We start from the raw sequence: 23,292 nt of genomic DNA on the forward strand, positions 1-23,292 counted from the left end.
ACGTGGGCCTCCTCTGGTTTTGAGGCTGGAGGGTTGGAGATCATCACGGCCCAGGGGGTAGGGGCCGTGACGGTAGCGACATTTACTCCCCGCAAGGCTGTCAGCAACACAGCTGTTGCCCGGTGTGTGCTTCACGGGCATGGAGTGGAGAAGCATAGGAATAAGTCTGAAGTTCGGATTTGGAAGTAGATACGCTTTCTCCTGAGCATCACCGAGCTGCCGAGCTTAACAAGCGAGCTTGCTCTCCCGGCATTAGGGTAACACATGACTGCCGCAACACGCCGGGGAAACACAAAAGGAAGACATGGGAGCACCCATCGCCTGATGATGGCTGTTCACCTTTTGACATGGTTTTGCCGGTCTTACTTAGCTCTCTTTTCATTTTTTTTTTTTTTGTACAGTTCTAATCCAGCCAGATACACAATTATTTATCGAGCTTTTCTGATCTAATGTTATAAACATTTCTCCATTAAACTATGGACTTTGATATCATGTATCGCCCGGCCGGCGTGACTCAGCAGTTGAGTGTCGACCTATGAAGCAGGAGGTCATGTTTCAATTCCAAGTCAGGGCACAGGCCCCGGTTGTGGGCTGGGTCCCCAGGAGGGGGCGTGCGGGAGGCAGCCGATCCATGATCCTCTCTCATCATTGATGTTTCTGCCTCTCTCTCCCTCTCCCTTCCGCTCTGAAATCAACAAAAATATACATGTATTTTTAAATATCATGTTTCAAGCAAAACCTTTCCACCAGACTCTAGCTGGAGGAGAGGCAGCCGCCGGGGTGGGAGGCAGTAGGGTGGTTACATTCCAAGCCCATACCTTGAGCCCTTTTAGGAACAGGTGAGCACTGGGGGTGGGGTGAGGCCAGTGCTGGCCCCGAGGAAATCCATCCATTTCCCGCTGGCCTGATTTCGAGAGCACCGGACCCATCCAAGAGGGACTGGAAACTTAGAAAGCCCCGGCCTCCCGGAGGCTCCTGCGGGCCCTGGGACCAGTTAGCGGGAAGAGGCCTGGGCCTGCCGCAGGCGTGGGAGTGAGGCGGCTTGGGCCGCTCCACTGCTTCATGCAGAGAAGGGAGGACCTGAAAGGCTGCCATTTCCCCATCTGGGGTGATGGGCTCCCAAGTGACTCAAGCTCATTTAGTGACTCTCGCGGGCTATTTATAGCCTCTACAGGCTAAGTCATCAGATGGTGGGAATTATAAGCAGCTCGCTGGCTCCAGGTTTAGGGGTGGTTTTTTTGTTTTTTTGCATATAAGTTAGTTAGTTAGTTAGTTAGTTATTATAGGTTGATGTATGTGATCTCAGAGGAGGAACATAGAATCAGGGAAGGTGCCTCTTGCAGAGCTGCTTACTGCCCAACCTGGGTATTACCTGCTCAGTGTCTGAGACATGAACAAATAGCTTGTTTCCTTGCAGGGAAATGTGCTGTCGTTCAGAGGAGAGAGAGTTGTGTTTTGATTTTTGTTTTTAATCCTTACCCCAGGATAGTTTTTCATTGATGAGAGAGAGAGAGAGAAACATTGATGTGAGAAACATCGATGGGTTGCCTCTCACATGTGTCCCAACCAGGGATCGAATCCACAACCCGGGCATGTGCCCTGACCGGGAATCGAACCCATGACCCTTCAGTGCATGAGCTGGCGCTCTAGCCATTGAGCCACACCGGCCAGGGCAGAAGAGTGTTGTTGCTTCTCTGAGTAAAGTGCTTGAGTGTGGCACAAAAACAAAAACACCCACCGTAACAACAAAACAGTTTAATCATTTACCTTCAGTGTGACTTTATTGCAGTAGTTTTCTCTCCATTTGGCCTTTTTCTCTCCTTCTTAATCTTACCTACGTTGTTTCAAGGTTGTCTTCAGCGTGGCACACGGAGAAAGCACACACTTCGGGAACAGGCCCACTTGGGTTCGCGTCCCGGCACACGCAATTACTGGGTGGGTTTTCTCGGCACCGATACGGAAGCAGTGACCCTATCTCCTAGGGTAGCTGGGAGGACTACAGGAGATGCGGGTCGTAAAGGACTGGAATTTAGACGGCTGGTCCTTGGTGAGCAGTGGTCAGTATCGCTTCCCACCACTGCTGCTAGCTCGGACTCTGGGTCCGGTGGCCTCGTCTGGCCTGGCGTGTGGGGCCTGAAATGGTACCTGGGACCTGCGCTCAGAGACTCACAGGGAAGATAAAACAGCCAGCTTTCCCAGGGATTGATGGTTCTGAAGCTCATCGTTAGTGAATGAGGGTCTTAAATGCACACTGACTGGGCCATTTGCCCAAACGCAGGCTAGAGACCCATCCATGCCTATAGCGTTGCTGGCAAAACAGCTTTCCCGTCCTTTTTCAGAAATTCCGTGCAAACACACTTGCTTTTGCTACCAGCAAGAGAGTAAGTACCCCAAGACTTTTAGCAAAGGTTTTGCAATCTCTTGAGGGGGAAGGTGCTGTACGCTTCCCTCAAGTGTTCAAAAATAGGATTCGTGCCAGAATTGTTTTTTTGGGAGAGAGAAACTCCAACGGTGATCGCGTGGACTTAGATCATTTCCCACATTGATGATTTTCCCATTAACCCTGAGCACGTCCCTTTGCCTGCAGCCTCTTCCCAGAGCACTGCTGACCCACCCCGACGGGGTATGTGGGGGGACAGTCCTGGCTGCGTTCCCAGGCAAAGGCCCCCTGCCCTCCAAGTCGTCCGTTTCCTCCCCGAGGCGTTTTTCCTCTGTGCTAATGTGTGCCTTCTATTGCTGGCGTGAGGCCGCTTGTCTTGCACCCAGGATAACAGAAAGGCTCCATCACTCCCTCCAGAGCGTTGGTCCAGGCCCGGCCAGGGCCCAAAACCCACCCGGGCCAGCCCTGCTCGGGCCAGGGCACGTGGTCTCTGCCCCAGGTTTCCTGCGGTGTGTGTTTTAAGCGTAACGGAAGCCGTCAGCCCTGAGCTGTGTGAGTCCAGGCTCCGGTCAGTTTCCCATCAGAGTTGAGGAAGGGGCTCCTTCGTGTTATTTCTTAACCCATGAAATGATTCGTTTCCATGGTGAGCGGGGAGTAGCGAAGACCCTAGTTGCAAAGTGACTCTGGGTCCCCCTCCTAGAGAAACGCTGCTCAGAGCCGTAAAGGGCCTTTGTTTGGAAGGAGTGCTTGGTGCAGGGTCAGGAGACTTGCTCTGCGGGTCCAGCAATGCAGATGGTGCCTGACCCTAAGCACGGGTCACGTCATGAGCAAGCAGCCCCCGCTGGGCTGAGGCCCGAGGAATTCTGTCCAGCCAGCAGGACTGGACTCCACCGAGCACCTGGCCTTCTAGGATTCACAAGCCGAATAACAATCCCTGAGCTTAACTTCCTGGGGCCCCTCGTCTGTTTGTCCTGAGTAGGTCTCCCGGTCCTGGGGCCGGAGGCGGGCTGGGGTGGGGGCCATGCACACTGGCGTTTGCACGGTGCATCCCGGCTGCGAGTGCGTGCTGCCCTGGACCATAGCGTGCTGTTTTCTCCTTCCAGCCTCCCATTGCAACGTCAGCTTGAAGAAGCAGAGGCACCGCAGCATCCTCAGCTCCTTCTTCTGCTGCTTCCGGGACTACAATGTGGAGGCCCCGCCCGCCAGCAGCCCCAGTGCTTTGCCCCCGCTGGTGGAGGAGAACGGCGGGCTGCCCAAGGTCAGTGCTGCGGGGACCGTGCACCCCGCCAAACCGCGCGGCTGCCTGTCGGTCACATCCTGGACAGACGTCCTTCCTAAGAGCCTAGCGCGGTGGGGGGGTAGCCGTTTACTTAAAGATTCGAAATTACCAAACACGTCGTCTCTTTTGTTAAAGGATATCTCAGTCGTTCCCATGTAGCAACTGAAGAGTGTATTTGAAGAGAGCTGTAAGCGTCAGTGCACATTTTTATAACATTCTTGGTTGAATGTATGAGTGGAGAGTTAAAGGACGATGAGCAGACAGAGAAATGGAAAGACAAGAGGAGAAACCGAGTCATGGGAAAGAGCCGAGAATAAATATAAGTGGATTTCACTACCTTGTTCAATAACAAACATAGTTGTTAAATATTCTTTTATAGGTAGCACATAAGCAATTGTAAGCCGATTGTCACCATAGGTAAAAAAAAAAAACAGATTCTCCCCACATGCTGTCTACAGACATATTCAAAACAGAGTAACTCAGAATAATGAAAAGTAAAAGGATGAGCCAAAAAAAAAAAATCCCACAAGTATAAGCAAAATGAAAACAGGTTACAGCATCAATTCAGTCAAAAGAGAAGTTCGGGGTAAAAATCACTGAGGGAGGCAAAGGGGATTGCTCATGGTGAAGATAGTCAAGCCGGAGGGCACAGAAGTCTTCAACCTTTATGTCCCAAATCACATGAGCAAAGGACATGAGCAGGTATGTCACCAAATAAGTAATACTGTTGGTCAGTAAGCAAAATATGTTTCAATATGGCCAGTAATCAAAGAAATACAAATTAAATGAGATCCTTTTCCATTGTCAAAGATATTTTTAAAGATAATGTTTGGGTTTGGTGTAGGGGTGGGAAGAGGGCGGGTAGAGGATATAAATTGGTTACTGGTAGGAGTGTTCATTGATTACACCTTTCTGGAGGGAAATTTGGGGTCTGATCTTAAAAACCTTAAAGATATGCCTGTGTGTTCCCCTAGGCAGCTCCAGCTTATGGACATAATGGTAGATGCGTAAAGAACACAAGATATGATCCAGAACACATTATAATATTGCAACATTGTAAGCAACCTAACAACAGTAGACAATGAAAGATCTATAAGTAGCCATACAATCAAATAGCATACGGCTATTAAAAAATGACGTCTCATAAATATTACTGATACAGGGAAATGTTCATAATATATCACTTCAGAAAAAAGGCTAAAATATAGTAGGTGACTGTATTTATAGCTATGTACCCAGTCATACGCACACAAAGGCATTTATAAGACTAGAATGGTGTATGCCAACATGCGAAGAAGTTCTCTCAGTCTGGTGGGATTACATATAGGATTTGCTCTTCTCTTCTGTGTTTTATTTCTTTTCTTTTTTTTCTTTTCCCAGTTCTCACAGAATAAGCTTAAATTAATTTTGTGATTAGAAAATGTATTATTTTTTAAATGCATGTGAATGTAAGGAAGGGGATTCTGGGAAGATGACAGCCGGAGCTCATGGCTCTGACCATTTAAATTCCCTGTTTGAATAAACCCAGGTGAGCCTACACGAAGGCCTGGGAAGTGCATTAACGCCTCCAGTTTTCCTGACATCTCCAGGAGAAAGAGCAGGCATGGGACCCATTCTCCCTGGTACTCAGTGAGAAGCAGGGACCACCAACAGGGGAAATTGCTCACCTCTTTTGGAGTCCTAGAACAATGACATAAAATGTATAGTCCTGTGAGGTCAGCCACCCAGCAGGAGCCTGGGGGCTCCACTGTGTGTGTGCAATCCTTGAAGGGGCTGTACTGATGAGCTGAATTGCTCGCACTTCTTATGCCCTGGATGAGCCCCATGGTGCAGGGTCTTTCTTCATCTCTCTGTGGTTTGTCAGTTTGGGCTTTGCTGGAGCATGGAAGCATCAGTCCTTGCTGGGCCTTGGGGTGCTCCCTCATTTGCCACTGCTGAGAAAGTCCAGGTTGAAAAATTAGACTATGAGACTCCTACTGAGGAAAAACTAATGGACGAAATAGAAGAGAACTTTAACAGAAACTCAGGAAATGGCATTTCAGGGACTGAATTTTAAGTGCAAAAGTAACTTTTAGAACTTAAAAAACATCCCGTGATTTCTAAATATAAAAATTCAGTAAACAAACCGAGAAAAAAGGGAGAATGAGAATGGTCACTGCTGAGAACTGAATTAATGTTCTGGGAGAGCAAATGGAAGAAATGTCTTACGATTCAGACCAGAAACACAGAGATGGTAATTGGGGAGGCTGGAGGGACATCTAGGAGACCTAACGTGCAAATAATAGGACTTGCAGAAAGAGAAAAAGTAATAGAAGAAATTTTTCTTGAGCTAAAAATAATTTTAGTTTGCAGATTAAAAGGGTACCAAATCTACAGGAAGGTTAGTGGGGGCAAGCGAGGGAACACAGGCCTAGATACATGCTAGACTTCTCAGCAACACTGAAAGCCACAAGACTATGAAAAGTGTTTATAAGCTACCGAGAGAAAAGAATTATAAACCAAAAATTCTATATGTGGTCAAGATTATCATCTATGAAGGAAAAAGATATACATTTCAGGCGTACCATGATTCAGAGAGGGGAGCAAAACAAATCTGGGTGAGATTGATGTTATTACAATACGAGAGGCCCGGTGCATGGATTCATGCACCAGTAGGGTCCCTTGGCCTCCTGTGCGCTCTCCAATCTGGGACCCCTCGGGGAATGTCAGTAGCCGGTTTCGGCCCGATTCCCGCAGGCCCAATCCAGACAGGAGGGAGCCCGATCCTGTGCGTTAAGGGTCTGTCTCCTGGTGGTCAGTGCTTGTCATAGCGACTGGTCGACCAATCGTTCGGTCGTTTGGTTGTTTGGTTGCTCAGGCTTTTATATATATAGATGATTATAGAAAATATAGGAATAAATGTAACTATTGGGAACAGAACTAATCTAACAAGTAGCACAATTAGAAAATAGATCCTCAAAGTTCACTGAAAGTGACAGGAGAAATAAACAGAAATGTGAACAAGCCATCAAAATTAAAGAAAGGGAAAAGGAGCCAATAACATAACAAATAGTAAACCTGACATAAAAAGTAGGTATAAAACCAAGTTTAACAAACCAAATTCTCCTGATGAAAGACCAAGACTATATCAGGTGGGCTTGAAAAATTCTGCAGTATGTTTCCAAGAATATACCTATATCAGATGGGAATGATTTTGGCAGCACGTAAAAGAAAACTGACAAATAATAGCTTAGGCAGATAGGCGACTGTTTTTGTCAGATAAAAGCCTGAGGCTGGTCACTGCTCCAGTTAGTAGAAGTGCCTGATGAGGCCATCCGGGACCCTCACTCTTTCTGTCCTTTTGTCTTTTCGTCTTTCTGTTCCACCGTCCTTGGCATGTTTGCCTTTACCCTCCTGCTTGTTGCTCGTTATCGCAAAGCACGAGCTCCAGCCATCATATCCACATGGAGAGGAAACGCAGAGGGAGGAGTCGTCTAGCCATGTCTGTCCCTTTTATGGAAAGTAACAGCTTTCACTGAAAAGCCCAGGAGACTTCTGCTGGGTCTGATGGGCCAGAAGGTTGTCATGTGGCCACCCTCCAGCAGCAAGGGAGGCCCGAAAGGGGAGACTTTAGACCAGCAAAAAGAATTTATTTATTTTTTAATATATTTTTATTGATTTCAGAGAAGAAGGGAGAGGGAGAGAGAGAGAGAAGCATCAGTGATAGGGGAGAATCATTGATGGGCTGCCTCCTGCACACCCCCTACTGTGGATCGGACTTGCAGCCGGGGCATGTGCTCTTGACCAGAATCGAGCCTGGAACCCTTCCGTCTGCAGGCCAGTGCTCTGTCCACTGAGCCAAACCGGCTGGGGCCCAGCAAAAAGAATTCAGACAAACAAAATTGGAGCTCTTTTCACAAAAGAGAAGAAAGGAGAGACGACCGAGTAGATGTACTTACGAGTCAGTGAGGGTTCAGTTATGCGGCAGCAACCTCCCCCCAAACCCAGAGGCTTAAAATAATTGGAAAATTGTTTTTTCTCTCATGCTGCATGTTTATTATGGAATAGCTGGGCCTTCTGCTCTGTGGCACAATTCAATAAAAATATGTGAGCCACATATAATTTAAATTTGTCCGGCCCGAACCGGTTTGGCTCAGTGGATAGAGTGTCGGCCTGCGGACTCAAGGGTCCCGGGTTCGATTCCGGTCAAGGGCATGTACCTTGGTTGCAGGCACATCCCCAGTAGGGAGTGTGCAAGAGGCAGCTGATCGATGTTTCTCTCTCATTGATGTTTCTAACTCTCTATCCCTCTCCCTTCCTCTCTGTAAAAAATCAATAAAATATATATAAAAAATAAAAAAAAATAAAAAGCCGAAACCAGTTTGGCTCAGTGGATAGAGCGTCAGCCTGTGGACTGAAGGGTCCCAGGTTCGATTCCGGTCAAGGGCATGTACCTGGGTTGCGGGCACATCCCCAGTGGGAGATGTGCAGGAGGCGGCTGATCGATGTTTCTCTCTCATCGATGTTTCTAACTCTCTATCTCTCTCCCTTCCTCTCTGTAAAAAATCAATAAAAAATATATTTAAAAAAAATTGTCTAGTAGCCCCATTTTAAAAATTATATATACATATCTATAATAATAAAAGCATAATATGCTAATTAGACCGGACAGCCGAACGACCTTCCGGATGAAGCCAGGGCTGCAAGGGCCAAGGCAAGCCACCGTGGCTGCAAGGACCCAGCCCCTTGAACAAACTTCATGCATCGGCCTCTAGTATATATATATATAAATTGATTTCAGAGAGAGGAAAGGAGGGGGAGAGAGGGATAGAAACATCAGTGATGAGAGAGAATTACTGATTGGCTGCCTCCTTCACACCCCTTACTGGGGATCGAGCCCGCAACCGAGGCATGTGCCCTGACCAGGAATCAAACCATGACCTCCTGATTCACAGGTCAATGCTCAACCACTGAGCCACATCAGCCAGGCCAAAATATTTTTAAGATAAATTAAATTTTTTAAGGTTCTGTTTCTTTTTTATTTTTTAATATACTTTTTATTGATTTCAGAGATGAAGGGAGAAGGAGAGAGAGCTAGAAACATCAGTGATGAGAGAGAATCATTGATTGGCTGCCTCCTGCACGCCCCCTATTGGGGATCGAGCCCTAAACCCGGGCATGTGCTCTTGACTGGAATCGAACCTGGGACCTTTCAGTCCGCAGGCCGACACTATCCACTGAGCCAAACCGGCCAGGGCAAGATAAATTAATTTTAATAATATATTTTATTTAACACAGTATAGTCAAAATATAATTTTAACATGTAATTAATAGAAAAAAATTATCAGTGAGACAAAATTTACATTTCTTATAGTCCTTCAAAATCTGGTGCACTTCACATTTACAGCACATCTTGATTTGAACCAGCCGCATTTTACGTGCTCAATAGCCTCCTGTGACTAATAACTATCGTTATTGGATTGGATGACGCTATCTGATCCTCAGTCATGGACCCAGACGGAGGCAGGCCCATCTCTGCTTCCACGATTGTCACAGCAGGGAAAAGGGAGGATGGTGCTCACACTGGCTCTCGCAGTTTCACTCAGAAGTAACATGCCTCGTTCCTACGGGTTAAACACCGAACTAAGACAATAATGTGGTGGCTAAGAATGTGGGGCTTAGCTTGTGTCCTCGCCATACCGATTCCTACTCCTGTGACCCTAAGCCCATTACTGTAACTATAAAACAAGATATAATGTTTGTTATGTCATTATTTTCTTTAAAAGGTAGTAACATGCCTCATTTCAGCTTACATTTTATTGGCCAAAACACATATATAATTACATATTGTTTTTGTGATGAATCACTGTGCTTTAATTATGTTCAATTTGTAACAATGAAATTGGGGTTCACCACAACATGAGGAACTGTATTAAAGGGTCGCGGCATTAGGAAGGTTGAGAACCACTGGTGTAGAAAAATATATGCGTGAAATTTGAGCAATGACATTCCACTGTAAACCGTATCACAGCCCCAGGTTCTGATATCATCTCCCCAGACTCTTCCCTCCCCCCCAATTTAAAAATTATTTCTGTAGAAAATTGTCCTTAGTGAAGGGAACATAGTTTGTACCCTAGACCTATAGAGGGGAAAAAAGAAAAGAAAAGAAAGGAATCGCTGCTGTCGTAGTAAAAGTTATTTTAGGATAGTTCCTGCCCAGATGCAGTGACCTGGGAAGATGGTGCTGCCTCCCCGAAGGTTTCCTACAGTATTCGGCTGTGCGTATCCGCGAGGAGAGGCCTTTAAAGGCGGTTCTCTGGCACAGCTGAGCTCCCCTGGACTTGGTGTTCATTCATGGGCTTCCCTCAGTTTCCATTTGTCCAAATGGCTTTTTAAAGAATGAAGTTAACGCTCAGCCATGCAGCATTGGCATAACACTCGAGTTTTCCGGAGGAGACCAGACCCCATAGAAAGATCCCAGGTTAGAGTGGGACCAGCTAATTCCCAGAGCGGGGCCCTCTGCCCTTTGCTCTCCGCACGGTCAGGACACCTGGGACACACAGCCCGGGCCCAGGAGATGTGGAAGCAGATTCTAGGCCTGTCCCCTCTGCTGACTCCTTAGCGCCCCCTGCCTCGTGGAACTCAGCATGCCAGAGGCAGAGGGGAGGCTGTGGACAGAGCGCAGCAAGCAGATGGTCTCTGTGTAGAAATACTTTGGTGGGAGTGGCCTGGGGTGGCAGCCATTGCCACATCCAGTTACACCCTGGACCTGCAGGCCAGTGGCCCAAAGGTAGTGTCTGCAGCCCCTGGCCAGAGGCTAGGACGGGTCAGCACCTAGAAAAAGACCAATAGCAGAGACCAAGGAGGACTTCTAAGGGTGAGGACAAAGTGAGCGAGGTCTCTGGACACTCACTAATACGTGCATACCCCATGTGCGCGTACACACACACACACACACGCATACATGAAAACTTCTGGGGTGATTTTCAAACCCAGACGTCTGTCTAGAGTAGTGCCTTTGGTCATAGCCTGTGTTTTGTCAAGCCCTTCAGAGTTACCTTGCTTCACTGATGTGCTCCCCTCATGGAAGGGGTGCCTGTGTGGGGGAGCTGTGTGCAGTCTCCCTCTGGTGCAGGGCCTCAGTGGCGGTGGTTTTGCCCCCTGGGGAACATTTGGCAATGTCTGGGGACATGTTTGATGGTCAGTACTGGAGGTCCTACCGGTATCTAGTGGGTAGAGGTCAGGGATGCTGTTAAGCATCCACAACATCCAAGACAGCCCCCCAGGGCAGAGTTCTCAGGCCCAGAATGTCAGCAGTGCTGGGGTTGAGAAACCCTGCTCCAGGCTCACCCAGCTTGTGAGGGCTTGTGAGCAGCCGGTTCCAATCGCCCAAGTCCAGCTGCTGGAAATAGTACGATTTAAGAGCTGCTGAAATGACCTTCTCTATATAGGTTCTTGCAAACTGGGATTTGCTTCGATGGCGCCCACTGTGTGTTGAAGAGCAGCACAGCTCTGCTTTGAATAATGGCAAGAGGCCATTTAGATTCCTTAAGACAAGCCCCGAGTGTCCTGAAGCAGGAAAGAGCCATCAAGATGATCTCAAGAGGAAACGGTAGTCAGTCGCTGTTAGACTGCAGAGGGGACGACTAGGGTCTGGAGACAATCAGGAAGTTGCTAAATGGTTCTGAGAGTCAGAGCAGAGCTCAGGAAGGTGCCAGCCACCTGCCACTGTCGACAGTCAGGTTTGGCCCCTTCCCGTGACACCCCCGCCACCAGACCCCCCCTTCATAAAAGATGGTTACGCTTTTCACAAAGCGCTCGGTGTGTGGGAGACCGTGAAACGGAGCACGCCCTTATCGGACCCCCGCTGCTGCTATCTGTTGCCTCCTATCCCACCATCTAAAAGAGAAGCAGCACAGGACGTGGAAAAGCTCAATGGAGATAAATTTCTTCTTTTATCAGCATTTCTTAATGATGCCAAAATGTGTGGAATGGGGGAGGGGCATTCACGACTGAGGAAATGATTGAGGTTCTTCCTTGGGGCCTGAATTTTCTTTTTCTTTACCATGTTTTTATTGATTTTTAGAGAGAGAGGAAGGAAGAGGAAGAAGGAAGAGAGAGAGAGAGAGAGAGAGACATCCATGTGATGTGAGAGCAGAACATGCATCAGCTGCTTCCTGCACACCCCCTTCATGCCCCCTACTGGGCATCCACTCCACAGCCCGGGCATGTGCCCTGACCAGGAACCAGCAACCTGTTTGTTGGTTCATGGGTTGACACTCAACCACTGAGCCGCAGCAGCCAGGCCAGGGTCTGGATTTTCTTGACACCCCCTGAGAACACAGGTCCTGTCCCCTTAAAGGGAAGGCTGTCCCGTGTCTGTGGCCTGAAGGGCACTTCTTGTACCTCGCCTTGACCTCCTGCCCGGTCCTCCCTAGAAGGGGACCAGGAGTGGCCAGGAGGTTCCTTGTAACCTGATGAACCTGTCTTCCTTTCCCTGCCCACTGTGTAGACTGAAGGCTTAGTCTTCTCAGGGAAAAACCTACTGAAAAGAAGAAACAAGCCAGTTATTAGAGGGAGTCATGGATCAAAGTAGTGTATGGGTTTTCATTTTTAAATTTCAGTTAAGGATTAAATTTCTGGGAGTACGAGAGGCACTATGCAAATAAACAAGATGAGTAATGAGCCTCGGGAACCCAGCCTGGATTGTCGTGGGAGGGGGTGTCTGGGAGGCAGAGACCCTGACTGTGGCAATCGTTGGGTTCCTCCCTCGCGCTAAATACCGCCAGGGTACCGAGGATGGGAAGTCATGTGCCTGCTGTACACTCAGAAGTGCTTTCAGGTTTCTTTTGAGTATCTGTTCTACTTCTCTTCAAACCTGACAATGACTTTTTTTTTCTCTTTTCCTCAGGGTGACCAGAGGCAGGTCATTCCCATACCAAGTGTATGTATTATTTATTCAATTTTATTTAAACATTCGTAGAGTCTTGCAGCTGTTGTCCTACTGGTATAAAATGTTCTTGCTTATGTTGTGTTTTATCATGTCGTATAGCCAACTCTGTTCTGTTAAAAAGTGAAATGAGGCTACATTTTTTAAAATAATTTTTATTGATTTTTAGAGAGAGAGAACGGGAAAGGGAGAGAGAGATAGAAACATTGATGAGAAAGAAACATCTATTGGCTGCCTCCTACACCCCTCCCCCCTCCCCCCTCCCTGGAATCGAGATCGAGGCCGTAACCCAGGCATGTGCCCTTACCAGGAATCGAACTGTGACCTCCTGGTTCATAGGTCAACACTCAACCACACCAGCTGGGACACAAATTGATATTTTAATCCAAAAAATTCTCTTCTTCAAATTGTCTGATTCAAACTGGTTCTCTATTTTTCCTTGGACTTTTTAATTTATTTGCTGGGACCATCCAAGAGACATAACAGTCCTACACTTGAAAGGAATGGATTTCATTCGCACAGGCTGACTCTACACTTGGTATTGCATGTCACTTACAAATTGCCCAAGAAGTGTCTGATAATTTCATTTTTCTCGAAACTTTAACTCTCCATGTATTAACAAGCTGCAGGGGTTTGTGGAGTGGTTCAGACTTTGCCAGCACACCTGGGGGTCGGGCTTTGTTGGGTAAACTGATCAAAACGTTTGGTCAGGCAGCACGACTTCTTCTCCAACGCTGAGTAGGATTCAGATCTGTTCTTCCATCTTTCCGTGGATTTTTTTCGCATAGTTTCAATCCCCAGTGAGATTCAGAGCCTCCATACCCAGTAGGGTCATGTACTGTGTTCTTCCTGCACAGGCTCCTACGTTACGCAGGTGACAGGGGCACCTCTCCCCCTCCCTCGGACACTCCAGTGCGCTCTTTCTCCTCAAAGCTCACTCACTGTTGTCTGTAAAGCTAGCACTGGTCGGGGTAAACACTACTGAGAAAGATGGCCCTCTACCCACACGCCCAGACTCATTCTGGAATCCTGGAATAAAAGAGCCAAGAGGGAGAAGGCTCCTTGTGTAACGGAGCCCCGTGCAGGGTCATCAGCCTGCTGGCTGCCTCTGACGTCTGCGCACTGGGGCCGGCCTTACGGATCTGCGAGCTGTCCTGCAGAAAACCGAAGCCTCGCTCGAGAAACTTGCTCCTTTGAGTGATAACCTCCAGAAAAGCAGTTCTACTGAGGGGCACGTGTGGTCTCTCCACAGCCCGCTTTATATGCAGAACCGAGCCACGTCCATCTGACGGCCAGCTCAGCCCGGGGATTCGGGCCTGAGGCTCCCCTGCAGAACCTGCACCCACCTGTCAGGGCCGCAGGCCGCACACCCAGAGTAGCTCTTCTGAAACACAGGGGGACCTGGTCGGTCCTGGGAGCCCCTGAGAGCCTGGGGTGCCGCGCCACAGGCCCAGAAAGCCAGGCTTGGACTGAGCCCACCAAGCAGGTCCCACAGCCTCCTGAAAGCTTTTTCCAGGCCCTGATACACTCGAGTATTTCCAGCAGGGGTCCCCCGTCTCAGCTTCTCGCCCCTCTTTTTTCATTCCCAGGCTTTTCTGTGTCTGTGTGCGGGTTTGGCGTTTTGATTTTTCACAAAGCAATAAATGCAAGCTCGTGGTTTAAAAAAAATACTGCCCAGCTGGCGTGGCTCGGTGGTTAAGCGTCAACCTATGAACCAGGAGGTCACCGTTTGATTCCCGGTCAGGGCACATGCCCAGGTTGTAGGCTCGATCCCCAGTAGGGGGCGTGCAGGAGGCAGCCAACCAATCATTCTCTCTCATCATTGATGTTTCTCCCTCTCTCCCTCTCCCTTCCTCTCTCTGAAATTAATAAAATCATATTTTTTTAAAAAAGAAGAATGAAAGCAACTCTAGAGTTAACTATTCATGGCTGCAAGTTCACCAGGACGGGAAGTTTCAGATCGACTCCAAGGGAGAGAATTCCCAAACTATGGATGACAAGTCACGGTCCCTTCCTCCTCCCCATACTACCACGTGCTCCCTGTCCCACCACCACCACCACCCATCCTCACCCCCTTTCATCCCCCTGGCGATACTCTTCTTGATCGAACTGGTGTTTCTCTTGTTCAGCTTTATGTTGGCCTGAGAGAAAATTTCCTTCAGGACATTTTTTTAGTTAATGATTCAAGCATCACCTGAACAGATCAATTGAAGCAACAAAGCACTATTGCCTGTGTGCAGTGTCCTTGCCTGCTCCAAGGACACAGCTGTCCGCAGGAATTCTGACCCGTGGTCTGGAGGGTTTGCTGCACCCGAAGCCCTGCTCCCAGAGGAGCTGTGTGCCCTTAGGAGACGGGCTAAGGATTGATGGGATCCCCCAGCCCGTTGCCCCCCGCCAGGCCTTGTTCTCTGCAAGATGCTAAGTCAGCCCTATCTGGTTTGGCTCAGTGGATAGAGCGCCGGCCTGCGGACTGAAGGGTCCCAGGTTCGATTCCAGTCAAGGGCATGTACCTTGGTTGTGGGCACATCCCCAGTAGGAGGTGTGCAGGAGGCAGCTGATCGATGTTTCTCCCATCGATGTTTCTAACTCTCTATCCCTCTCCCTTCCTCTCTGTAAAAAATCAATAAAATATATATTTTTTTTTAAATAAAAGATGCTAAGTCAATAGCTTGCTTAACACCCTCTCGCTCTTTTCCCTCAGAGCAGTGATGGGAGGCCCTTCACTTACTGTGAACTCAGAGAATGCTTGTCAGGTGTGGGTTCAATATGCTAAGAAAGTAATTTTTATTCTTGGGTTTGGACAATAACTGAACCCCTTTTGGCAGGTCTTGGGTGTTTTCAGATATGCCAGGGATAGAATGTCTAGATTCTTACTTTCCAGGCTGGCTCTCAGTTACATAAAGTTAAAATGCTGTTTTAGGGCTTAACTGCATAGAGAAAGGACTGGACAGATAGACACCAAGCTAAAAAGGGAGACATCTGGGGAAAGGGTTTGGGGGCGGAAAGAGCATGGAAAAGAGGATAGTTGTGTTTTCATGTCTCTATATTTTTTTATTTTTTAAATATGTGTTTATTGATTTTTAGAGAGGAAGGGAGAAGGATAGAGAGATAGGGACATCGATGAGAGAAACATCATCAATCGGGTGCCTCCGCATGCCCCCTACTGGGGATCAAGCCCATAACCCGGGCATGTGCCCTGACCAGGAATCGAAGGTGACCTCTTGAGTTACACGAGCTGAGCCATGCCTATATTCTTTACATCATTGTATAATAAGAAATTAAAACCAATGTTATTCTAGTCACAAGCATGTTTTCTGTTATTGCTCAAACAGAAATAACCCAAATCCTTATGTTCACTTGTAGAGTTTATCATACCCTGCCTTTTTAAAGCGCTTTTCAATAGAAAACGTCTTGCAAGTGTATGTTAATTTCACCAATAATCTGCCTGCTTGCTGGTTTATAATGACACAGTCCTTCCTAGGACCCTGAGTCCCATGGCCCAGGTCTAGGCACACCTGTTCCCAGTGCTGCGAGGTTAGGAATAGTGCTTGGTGAATAGGGAGGCCATAAAGGCGTTTTCTTCTGGGTGAGGTTGGGAAGGATGAAGCACCCACACTCACTAGAGAGAACCCCTCTAGAATGAGAAATGCCCGTGTCCCCACACATAGCCTCGTCCTGGTCAGCCCCGCCCAGTACCTGCCAGAATGCTCATCCCACTTGCCGATGCACCAGATGCCGCCTCTGCTACCTTCCCCTCTGAACCGGCTGAAGTCCAAATTTAACTCCACGTCCTTGACTAAGGTTCCATTTAGAACAAAGACAAACAAACAAAGGCATTTAAAAAGGAATTCATCTTGACTTCACTTTTCTCGTTTTATTTGATAAACCAAACTGTTCCTTCTTCAGCGGCTAGGGACAGATATTTCCCTGTGTTTTGTTGAGTATTAAACATTGAACAGAGCTTGACCTTCCAGCTCAGAGAATTAGCTTATTAACATTGGATACTGGCTATGCCACAAAGTAAACTAAAATACTTCAGATCATTTCTGAAAACGAAGCAAGGCCCAAAGAAAGAAATACTCTGAATCCAGAATGAGGTTGTCTGAAGATATCTAGCATTTTATTAATTCTTTACGACCTTTTTATCACACGGTTAGAGCCAGCTACTACAAAGACATAGAAATCGATTTTCTGGTTCACACACAGCATGTGGGTGAAAGCAGAGGGGCACAAATGCCGCATTCACTCTCTGTTCCACCGCCGTGGGGCAGGCACTAGGCAGGGCGCTGGGTCTGGACCCGTTTTATTTCTGTTTCCTACGACCGGGGGTTACTTTGGATTGCATTTTGCTGGTGGGTCTATAGTTTCCCTTCAAGTTTATGAAAATTTCAATCACTAAAAAAAAAAAATACTGTGGTTCCAGTATAGCTCTGAAATATGCTTATGTACCATGGTGAACCTCGGACACAATGTGAGTCCAAGGAAATGAGCCTGCATAGTTAGAGTCACTGTTATAATTAAACTTCCATTTCTGTGTAGTTCATTTTAACAATAACCATAACCAGTATACATGTGTCAGGCAAATGCGGGCATTTGCTGCAATTATAGCTGATAACCACAACCTTTTGTGATAGGTATTATTGTCCCAGCTTACATCCAAGAGACATAGCTGATAGTCAAACCCAGGTTTATCTGGTTCCCAAGTCTCGGCCCTTATAATGGCCATTCAGACAATGGCACAGAATTTGGTAAAACTTCAGTTGCAAACTATAAAATTCCATGATGCACTTGACCAGGCATCAAAATGTTTGGTTTCAGAAAATTAACATGTAGGGAAAAAACAACTATGGTACATCTACACAATGGAATACTATGCTGCTGTAAAAAAGAAGGAATTCTTACCATTTGCAACAGCATGGATGAGACTGGAGAGCATTATGCTAAATGAAATAAGCCAGTCAGAGAAGGATAAATACCACATGATTTCACTCACTTGTGGAATATAATGAACAACATAAACTGTTGAACAAAAATAGAACCAGAGTCATAGAAGCATCAAACAGACTATCCAACCTATGAGGGAAGGCAGGGGGTGAGGGGATAAGAGATCAACCGAAGGACTTGTAGGATGCATATGAGCATAACCAATGGACATAGACAGTAGGGGGGTGAGGGCATGTGCTGGGGGCTGGGGGCGGCCAGGGAGAGGCCAATGGGGGGAAGGGAGACTTGTATAATACTTTAAACAATAAAGAATTTAAAATCAATAAATGTTCGGTTTCCTTTTTAACCTCACTAACGTAGTACAATATGGTAATAAGAGGATGGGTGTGTCTTTTACATCAAGGTAATAACAGTTTCTTTTTTCTTTAGCCACCAGCTAAATACCTCCTGCCCGAGGTGACGGTGCTCGACTATGGAAAGAAATGTGTGGTCATTGATTTAGATGAGACGTTGGTGCATAGTTCATTCAAGGTGAGTCCGCGTAAAGGCCGTCCGCGATCTCTGTGCTTTGGTTGCCATCGGGTGGAAACGTATGGTGGTTCGTGTGTGGCTTCATGTTCATGAAGAAATCCCAGTAACCGTTGCTTATTAACTCAGGTGAACAGTAACTCAGGGAGTTGAATATTAACATCATGGGTTTGGCAGGGGGATGCTGGGCTGCCAGGAGCCCTGAGACCCATTCCCAGGTATGAGGTGGGACTTTCCAGCACGTTCACCCTCAGAAGTGCTTCTCAGGAGGCACAAGGCTGGCGGTGCACTGATGCCCCGGGACACTGCGGTGTATTTGTCAGGGTAACCAGAGGGCCGGCCATATGTGTTACCGGAAGGGGCGGGGGGGCACGGTCCAAGCAACCTGCTCCCCTGGAAGTTTTCCCAGACCCGTGTTTGAAAGATGTCCAACACCAAAGACGACTTCCAGAGGGACGGCATCTGAACAGATTCCGCCGTTTATCTTGACCATTTTCATCACAGGAGGTTGCTAGGGATTTGAGAAGCTTTGCAGCTAAATGAGTATCCACCTGCTAAATGGCTTTTCCCCTGAAGGGTTCGGGGCTTCTGTGATGTCAAGGTGAGCATCAGATAGTCTACAATTTTTAAAAAAATATATGTTTTTTATTGATTTGAGAGAGGGAGAGAGAGGTAGAAACATCAAATGATGAGAAGGAATCACTAATCTGCTGCCTCCTGCACACTCCACATTGGGGATCGAGCCTGCAACCCAGGCATGTGCCCTGACCGGGAACTGAACCATGACCTGGTTCAAAGGCCGATGCTCCACCACTGAGCCACACTGGCCTGGCAGGTAGTCTACATCTTATCACCCCCCCTCACTCCCCAGGTCCCCGTCAGAATAAGAGCAAAACTTAATTACAAATTACCAGAGGACCTCCATGCGGGAGCAGCTGTAATTACACTGTTGAGAAATGAGCTCATTAACCATTTTCCATTTTTTGAAAAAAGGAATAAACTATTTCAAAGAGGCCAATGATGAAAAGGCTTGGAAGTAGGGGATTGGTGTGCTGGGGGCGAAAGCGGTGTTTAGGGTCCTGGTCCTGTTTGCCTCGGGGTATCTCTGGCATCGCTGGCCCGTTAGAGCACGTTCCTCTGTGCAGCGCATCCCAAGATGCCCCTACGTCACATGGAGGCCCCATCCACGATGGGGCATGTGTCTCACGTAACCAGGCGTCCCTTGATGGTATGTGGGAAGCGGAAGAGCCATCAGTCTGCCTGCAGGCCTTTGTGCCAACATCTTTTTCCTTCGCCTGCTCTCACTAAACACAGGCCTTCCTGGACAGGTCAGGGCCAGGTGCCTACCTTTGGGTCCTTTGGGAGAGAGGAGGAGAGGCCACACTTGCCTTTAGCAGTGAGACAGGGCCCTCTGGCCGCTAGGGCAGGTGGTACCACCCACCACCTCGAGGGCCCTCCCAGGACTGGACCAGGGGCTGCAGTGGCCTGTGGCCCAGCTCAGCCCTGAAAGGCACTGGAGCCTTTTGTCCCCTCCCTGCCACAAGCAAGCTGCTCAGGCCTTCTTCAAGTCCCTCTGGAGGGAGGGAAGCCCTTTAGGGCAGGGGTCAGTCGCCATCACATCATAGACAGCTGCCCCCCAAGCAGCTCTGGGAGGGTAGGCAACGCTGGCCAGACCGCCCAAGGTTGCTGAGCTCCTGGCTCCCCAGGTGGGCTCGCAGCCCTTAATGTCTCCAGGGCCCGCTCCCAGGGCATTCAGAGGCCCCTGAACGTGGACAGCATCTCCTCATTTCTTCTTGCCTGGCCTGCCTGCATTGGCAAGCAGAATAGTCTTGATTGTATGGGTTTTTTTAATGTTCTGGGCATTTCAGAGCCCTTTGAGAATTCAAAGGCTGTGAGCCTCTCTCCTTGAACTTGTATAGCACATACGCTTGTGCACCTGGCCTTGGCGCCCCTGGCCTCCTCCACACACACCATCACGTGACGGGATCAAGGGCGGGTGCCCTCTCTGAGCTGGGGATGTTTTTGTTCTTTCAATATACTCGGTGGAATATGATTTCACAATCTAATGCCTCGTGAGAGCTGCTTCCCTCGGCCCCATTTTGCTTTTTAGCGTGATTCCCTGTTTTAGTCGCGAAATTATTTCAGTTGTGAACTCGTCCTTGGCCTCCCAGCCTTAGGGGTGAATCAACTGTTATCTCAAGCCTCAGGTGCTCACAGCGTGTTAGTGATGTGCTTAGTGGTGGCTGTATTTTCTGCGTTTCTTCCGTTTACACAGCAAAGGAGAATGTGTACAGTGATGGGCTTCAAGGCAGACCCCAGGTCAGAGTCTGACCAGAGAATCTGTACCCAAACCCCTGCCCAGGGGCCACCCCGCACCTTCTCCTTCCCTCCCTGACTCTCCTGCTCGTCCCAAGGGGTTGCACCCTGATGCTTCTCCTGGGCCTGTTCACTGGAGTCGTTTCTTCCTGATTTGTGGAGTTCCGTTTAGATTCTTTGTGAGTCCGTCGTTGGGAACGTAGCAGCTGCTGAAGAATCATAGTTGACTGTTAGATGGCATTAACATGGGCAGCCTTATCTGAAATATCCCGCAGTTTGTGAGTGTGACTTAGGCCAGAACCTGCGAGGGTGGCCTGAATTCCCTGGTGCTCAGGACTGGAGGTAGCCATGGACACGCGTCACAGCAGCTGTGGAAGAGAGGAGGAACTGGGGTCCAGAGAGAGCCTGCCCCAGCTCGTGCTGTGTGGCCTCTAACTGCACCCCCGCAAGTCCTTGGCCCTGCTTCGTGTCCATGGGCTGAGCATCTCCTGCCCGTCACTGGGCAGCTGGCACGCGTGGGCCCGGTGTTAATTATTGCCCCCAAAGTAGCATTGTCCTCTGGGACCATTGGGCTCTCATCGCCTCCCCCTGGCGGCCAGTGGTGGTTCCGTGTTATCTGGGCTTTAGACCAGAGCTGAGCTCCTGAGCCCCATTCCCCAGCCAGGCTGCCCTCCCTCTCCCCCCGCCCCGTTAGTGGTTGAGGCAAAGGCAGGTGATGAAGAGGTTGGACCGAGATGCTGAAAATGTAACGATATTCTGGAAAAATAATAATACGCTCTCCTGCTTGTGCTTGTTTTAAGGAACCCAGGCGCGCTCCCACATCCTTCTGAACTGTTTTTCCCAATAGCAAACACATTGGTCCAGGCAAGCGCTTTTCTCGCTAAAATTTTCCATTTTATTTCACCCTTCGAGACGTATTAACGAGGGTTTCTTTTCTCTCTAGCCTATTAGTAACGCTGATTTTATTGTTCCGGTTGAAATCGATGGAACGATACATCAGGTAAGAAATCAGAGCCAAAGTCTGAATTTCGATGAGCATGTTTTAGTAATTACGTTTCTTCTGGACTTTAACTTCCCATTTCAGTAATCATCTTATTACTGAATCAAAAGGAAGCAAGCTTTGTAAAGTAAATACAGCGGTATCCTGCTCTTCTTTTCGCTCTTAAATGTGCATCCTGAGGTTGTAAGGGAAATTATAAATATCAGATGTGGTTGCAAGTTCAAATCGTCCTTTGATTTGATGCAGGCGTTTAGAGGTTTCCGTGCCCTCCGCTGGTCTGGGTTGATGGTCTAATTAACTTCCTCGTGTAATTGCTTTCGGCTACTCTCCTAGCAGGCGACAGGAAAAGGCCGCACAGCAGCCACTTACGGTGGATTCTCAGGAAAGGGGGTCCGTTTCCCATGCTGGCCACTCCAGCCTGATCTTGTCGCTCCTGCACCATGTTCTCCAGGGAATCTTTAGAGAAAGGGAGAAGGGTGTGAGTTTGGGATCCGCGGGCGGCGTTGCATAGAGAGCCTAGTCCGTTGGCTTGCATCTTGGTCCTGATTTTTCCTCCTTATCTGCATGAAGCTCCCCCGGGAATAACTTCATTTATGAACATATTGGAAACATTGCAGGAAAAGTAGCTTTGAAGGCTGCAGGGCCTTTGTGGGGGTTCCCACAGGGGTGATCTGACCATCTATCTTCCTGTCCGCGCCGCGGTCTTGAAGTGGAGTCTCTGGCCTGATAGTTCACATCCCAGGAAGGGAACTCTCTCTCCCGGTGCTTGACCCATAACAGGATGTGTCTCCTTAGCAATGCCCCGTAGCCTCTGGTCCTTGAGTGGAGGGTGTCAGAACTGCCAAGGCCCTGGAAATCAGCCGATCCGGCCACCTCATGTCCAGATGGGGAAACCGAGACTCAGCCAGAGAACATGTTGTCTCAAGGGCAATACACCATAAAGAATTCAAATGAGACTCTTCCCCTGACACTTCAGTCCCTTTCCTGCCTGCCAGGAGGCCCTGCCAGGAAGCCGTGCCTGGAGAAGGCAGCTTTGTCCCTAGCATCTCCACACTTCATGCTTTTAAAAGCCATCAGGGGAGCCAAAACGGCAGGCCCTTGGGCATTTAACATTTGCAAAAGCATCCCCTGAATTAACTTAGCATCTGAGAAGCAGTTAAGGCTTCTGCACTTATTATCTTGGCTCATGTTACAAAGTAATGAGCCGAAGGCAAAGGCGAGGCTGCCCACTGGCATGGCAAGAATGAGGAGAGACATTAATACCTCGTGACTGTGAGCGTGACCCTCTGGGGCCTGACCTGCTGTGGCCAGACCAGCTCCCCCAGCCTCCCTCCAGACTGTTCTATGAGACCCCAGGGCACGGGGCGGGGATCAAACACTCTCTGTCCTGAGGGAATGAAGCCACAGGCGCCAGGAGGAGGACCAAAGCCCTGGCGAGGCCGTGGCCTCGTTCAAGTAATCCAGGATAGGCTGTGCAGGTCCCGATGGGCCTATTCTCGGTTACTTGCACGGGGACGCGGGCCTGGACGCCGGCATCCGGGCCCCGGACCCTCCTCTCTGCCAGAGGCACCAACACCAGAGTTCCCAAAGCAGCCTCCTGCCCTTTGCTGGCAGCGAAGCTTGCTTTCCAAGCAGCATTCCCAGGGAGACTGAGGACCCCGGGCCACGCCATTCCCTGCACCAAGAGGCTCCTGGGCAAAGAGAGCGCCTGGAGCTGCTGCAGCCACTGGCCCCGCTCTCAGCCCCCACCCGGCCTCCCAGCTCCGCAGACCCCTGGCCCCTCACTGCGCCCTCGGCCACAGACCCATGCTCGCTTTACTCTTTCAGTCGGCCACGAGTTTCCCACCAAGTCCTGGCTCTATAGAATTCCTGTGTGCCCCAGCCACGGTGGCTCAGTGGTTGAGTGTCAACCTATG

General features: G+C 48.7%; 1 protein-coding gene across 6 annotated transcripts in view; it reads left to right on the top strand.

Annotated features, from left to right (window-relative positions):
* CTDSPL (CTD small phosphatase like) overlaps positions 1-23,292 on the top strand; it is a 105,839-nt gene that overhangs the window by 69,464 nt on the left and 13,083 nt on the right. For 4 of the 6 annotated variants that reach the window (XR_004971631.1, XM_036333156.1, XM_036333160.1 and 1 more), the window contains exons 2-5: positions 3,484-3,638; positions 12,550-12,582; positions 17,962-18,063; positions 21,320-21,376. Coding sequence is in view for 5 of the 6 variants with exons in the window: in XM_036333156.1 (XP_036189049.1) it covers positions 3,484-3,638; positions 12,550-12,582; positions 17,962-18,063; positions 21,320-21,376 (347 nt within the window). In the remaining variant the exon portion in view is untranslated. The remainder of the gene's footprint in view (positions 1-3,483; positions 3,639-12,549; positions 12,583-17,961; positions 18,064-21,319; positions 21,377-23,292) is intronic. The other 2 variants (XM_036333157.1, XM_036333159.1) reach the window with 1 other exon arrangement.

This window comes from Myotis myotis, unplaced genomic scaffold, assembly GCF_014108235.1.
Source record: "Myotis myotis isolate mMyoMyo1 unplaced genomic scaffold, mMyoMyo1.p scaffold_m19_p_13, whole genome shotgun sequence".
Taxonomy (NCBI): Eukaryota; Metazoa; Chordata; class Mammalia; order Chiroptera; family Vespertilionidae; genus Myotis; species Myotis myotis.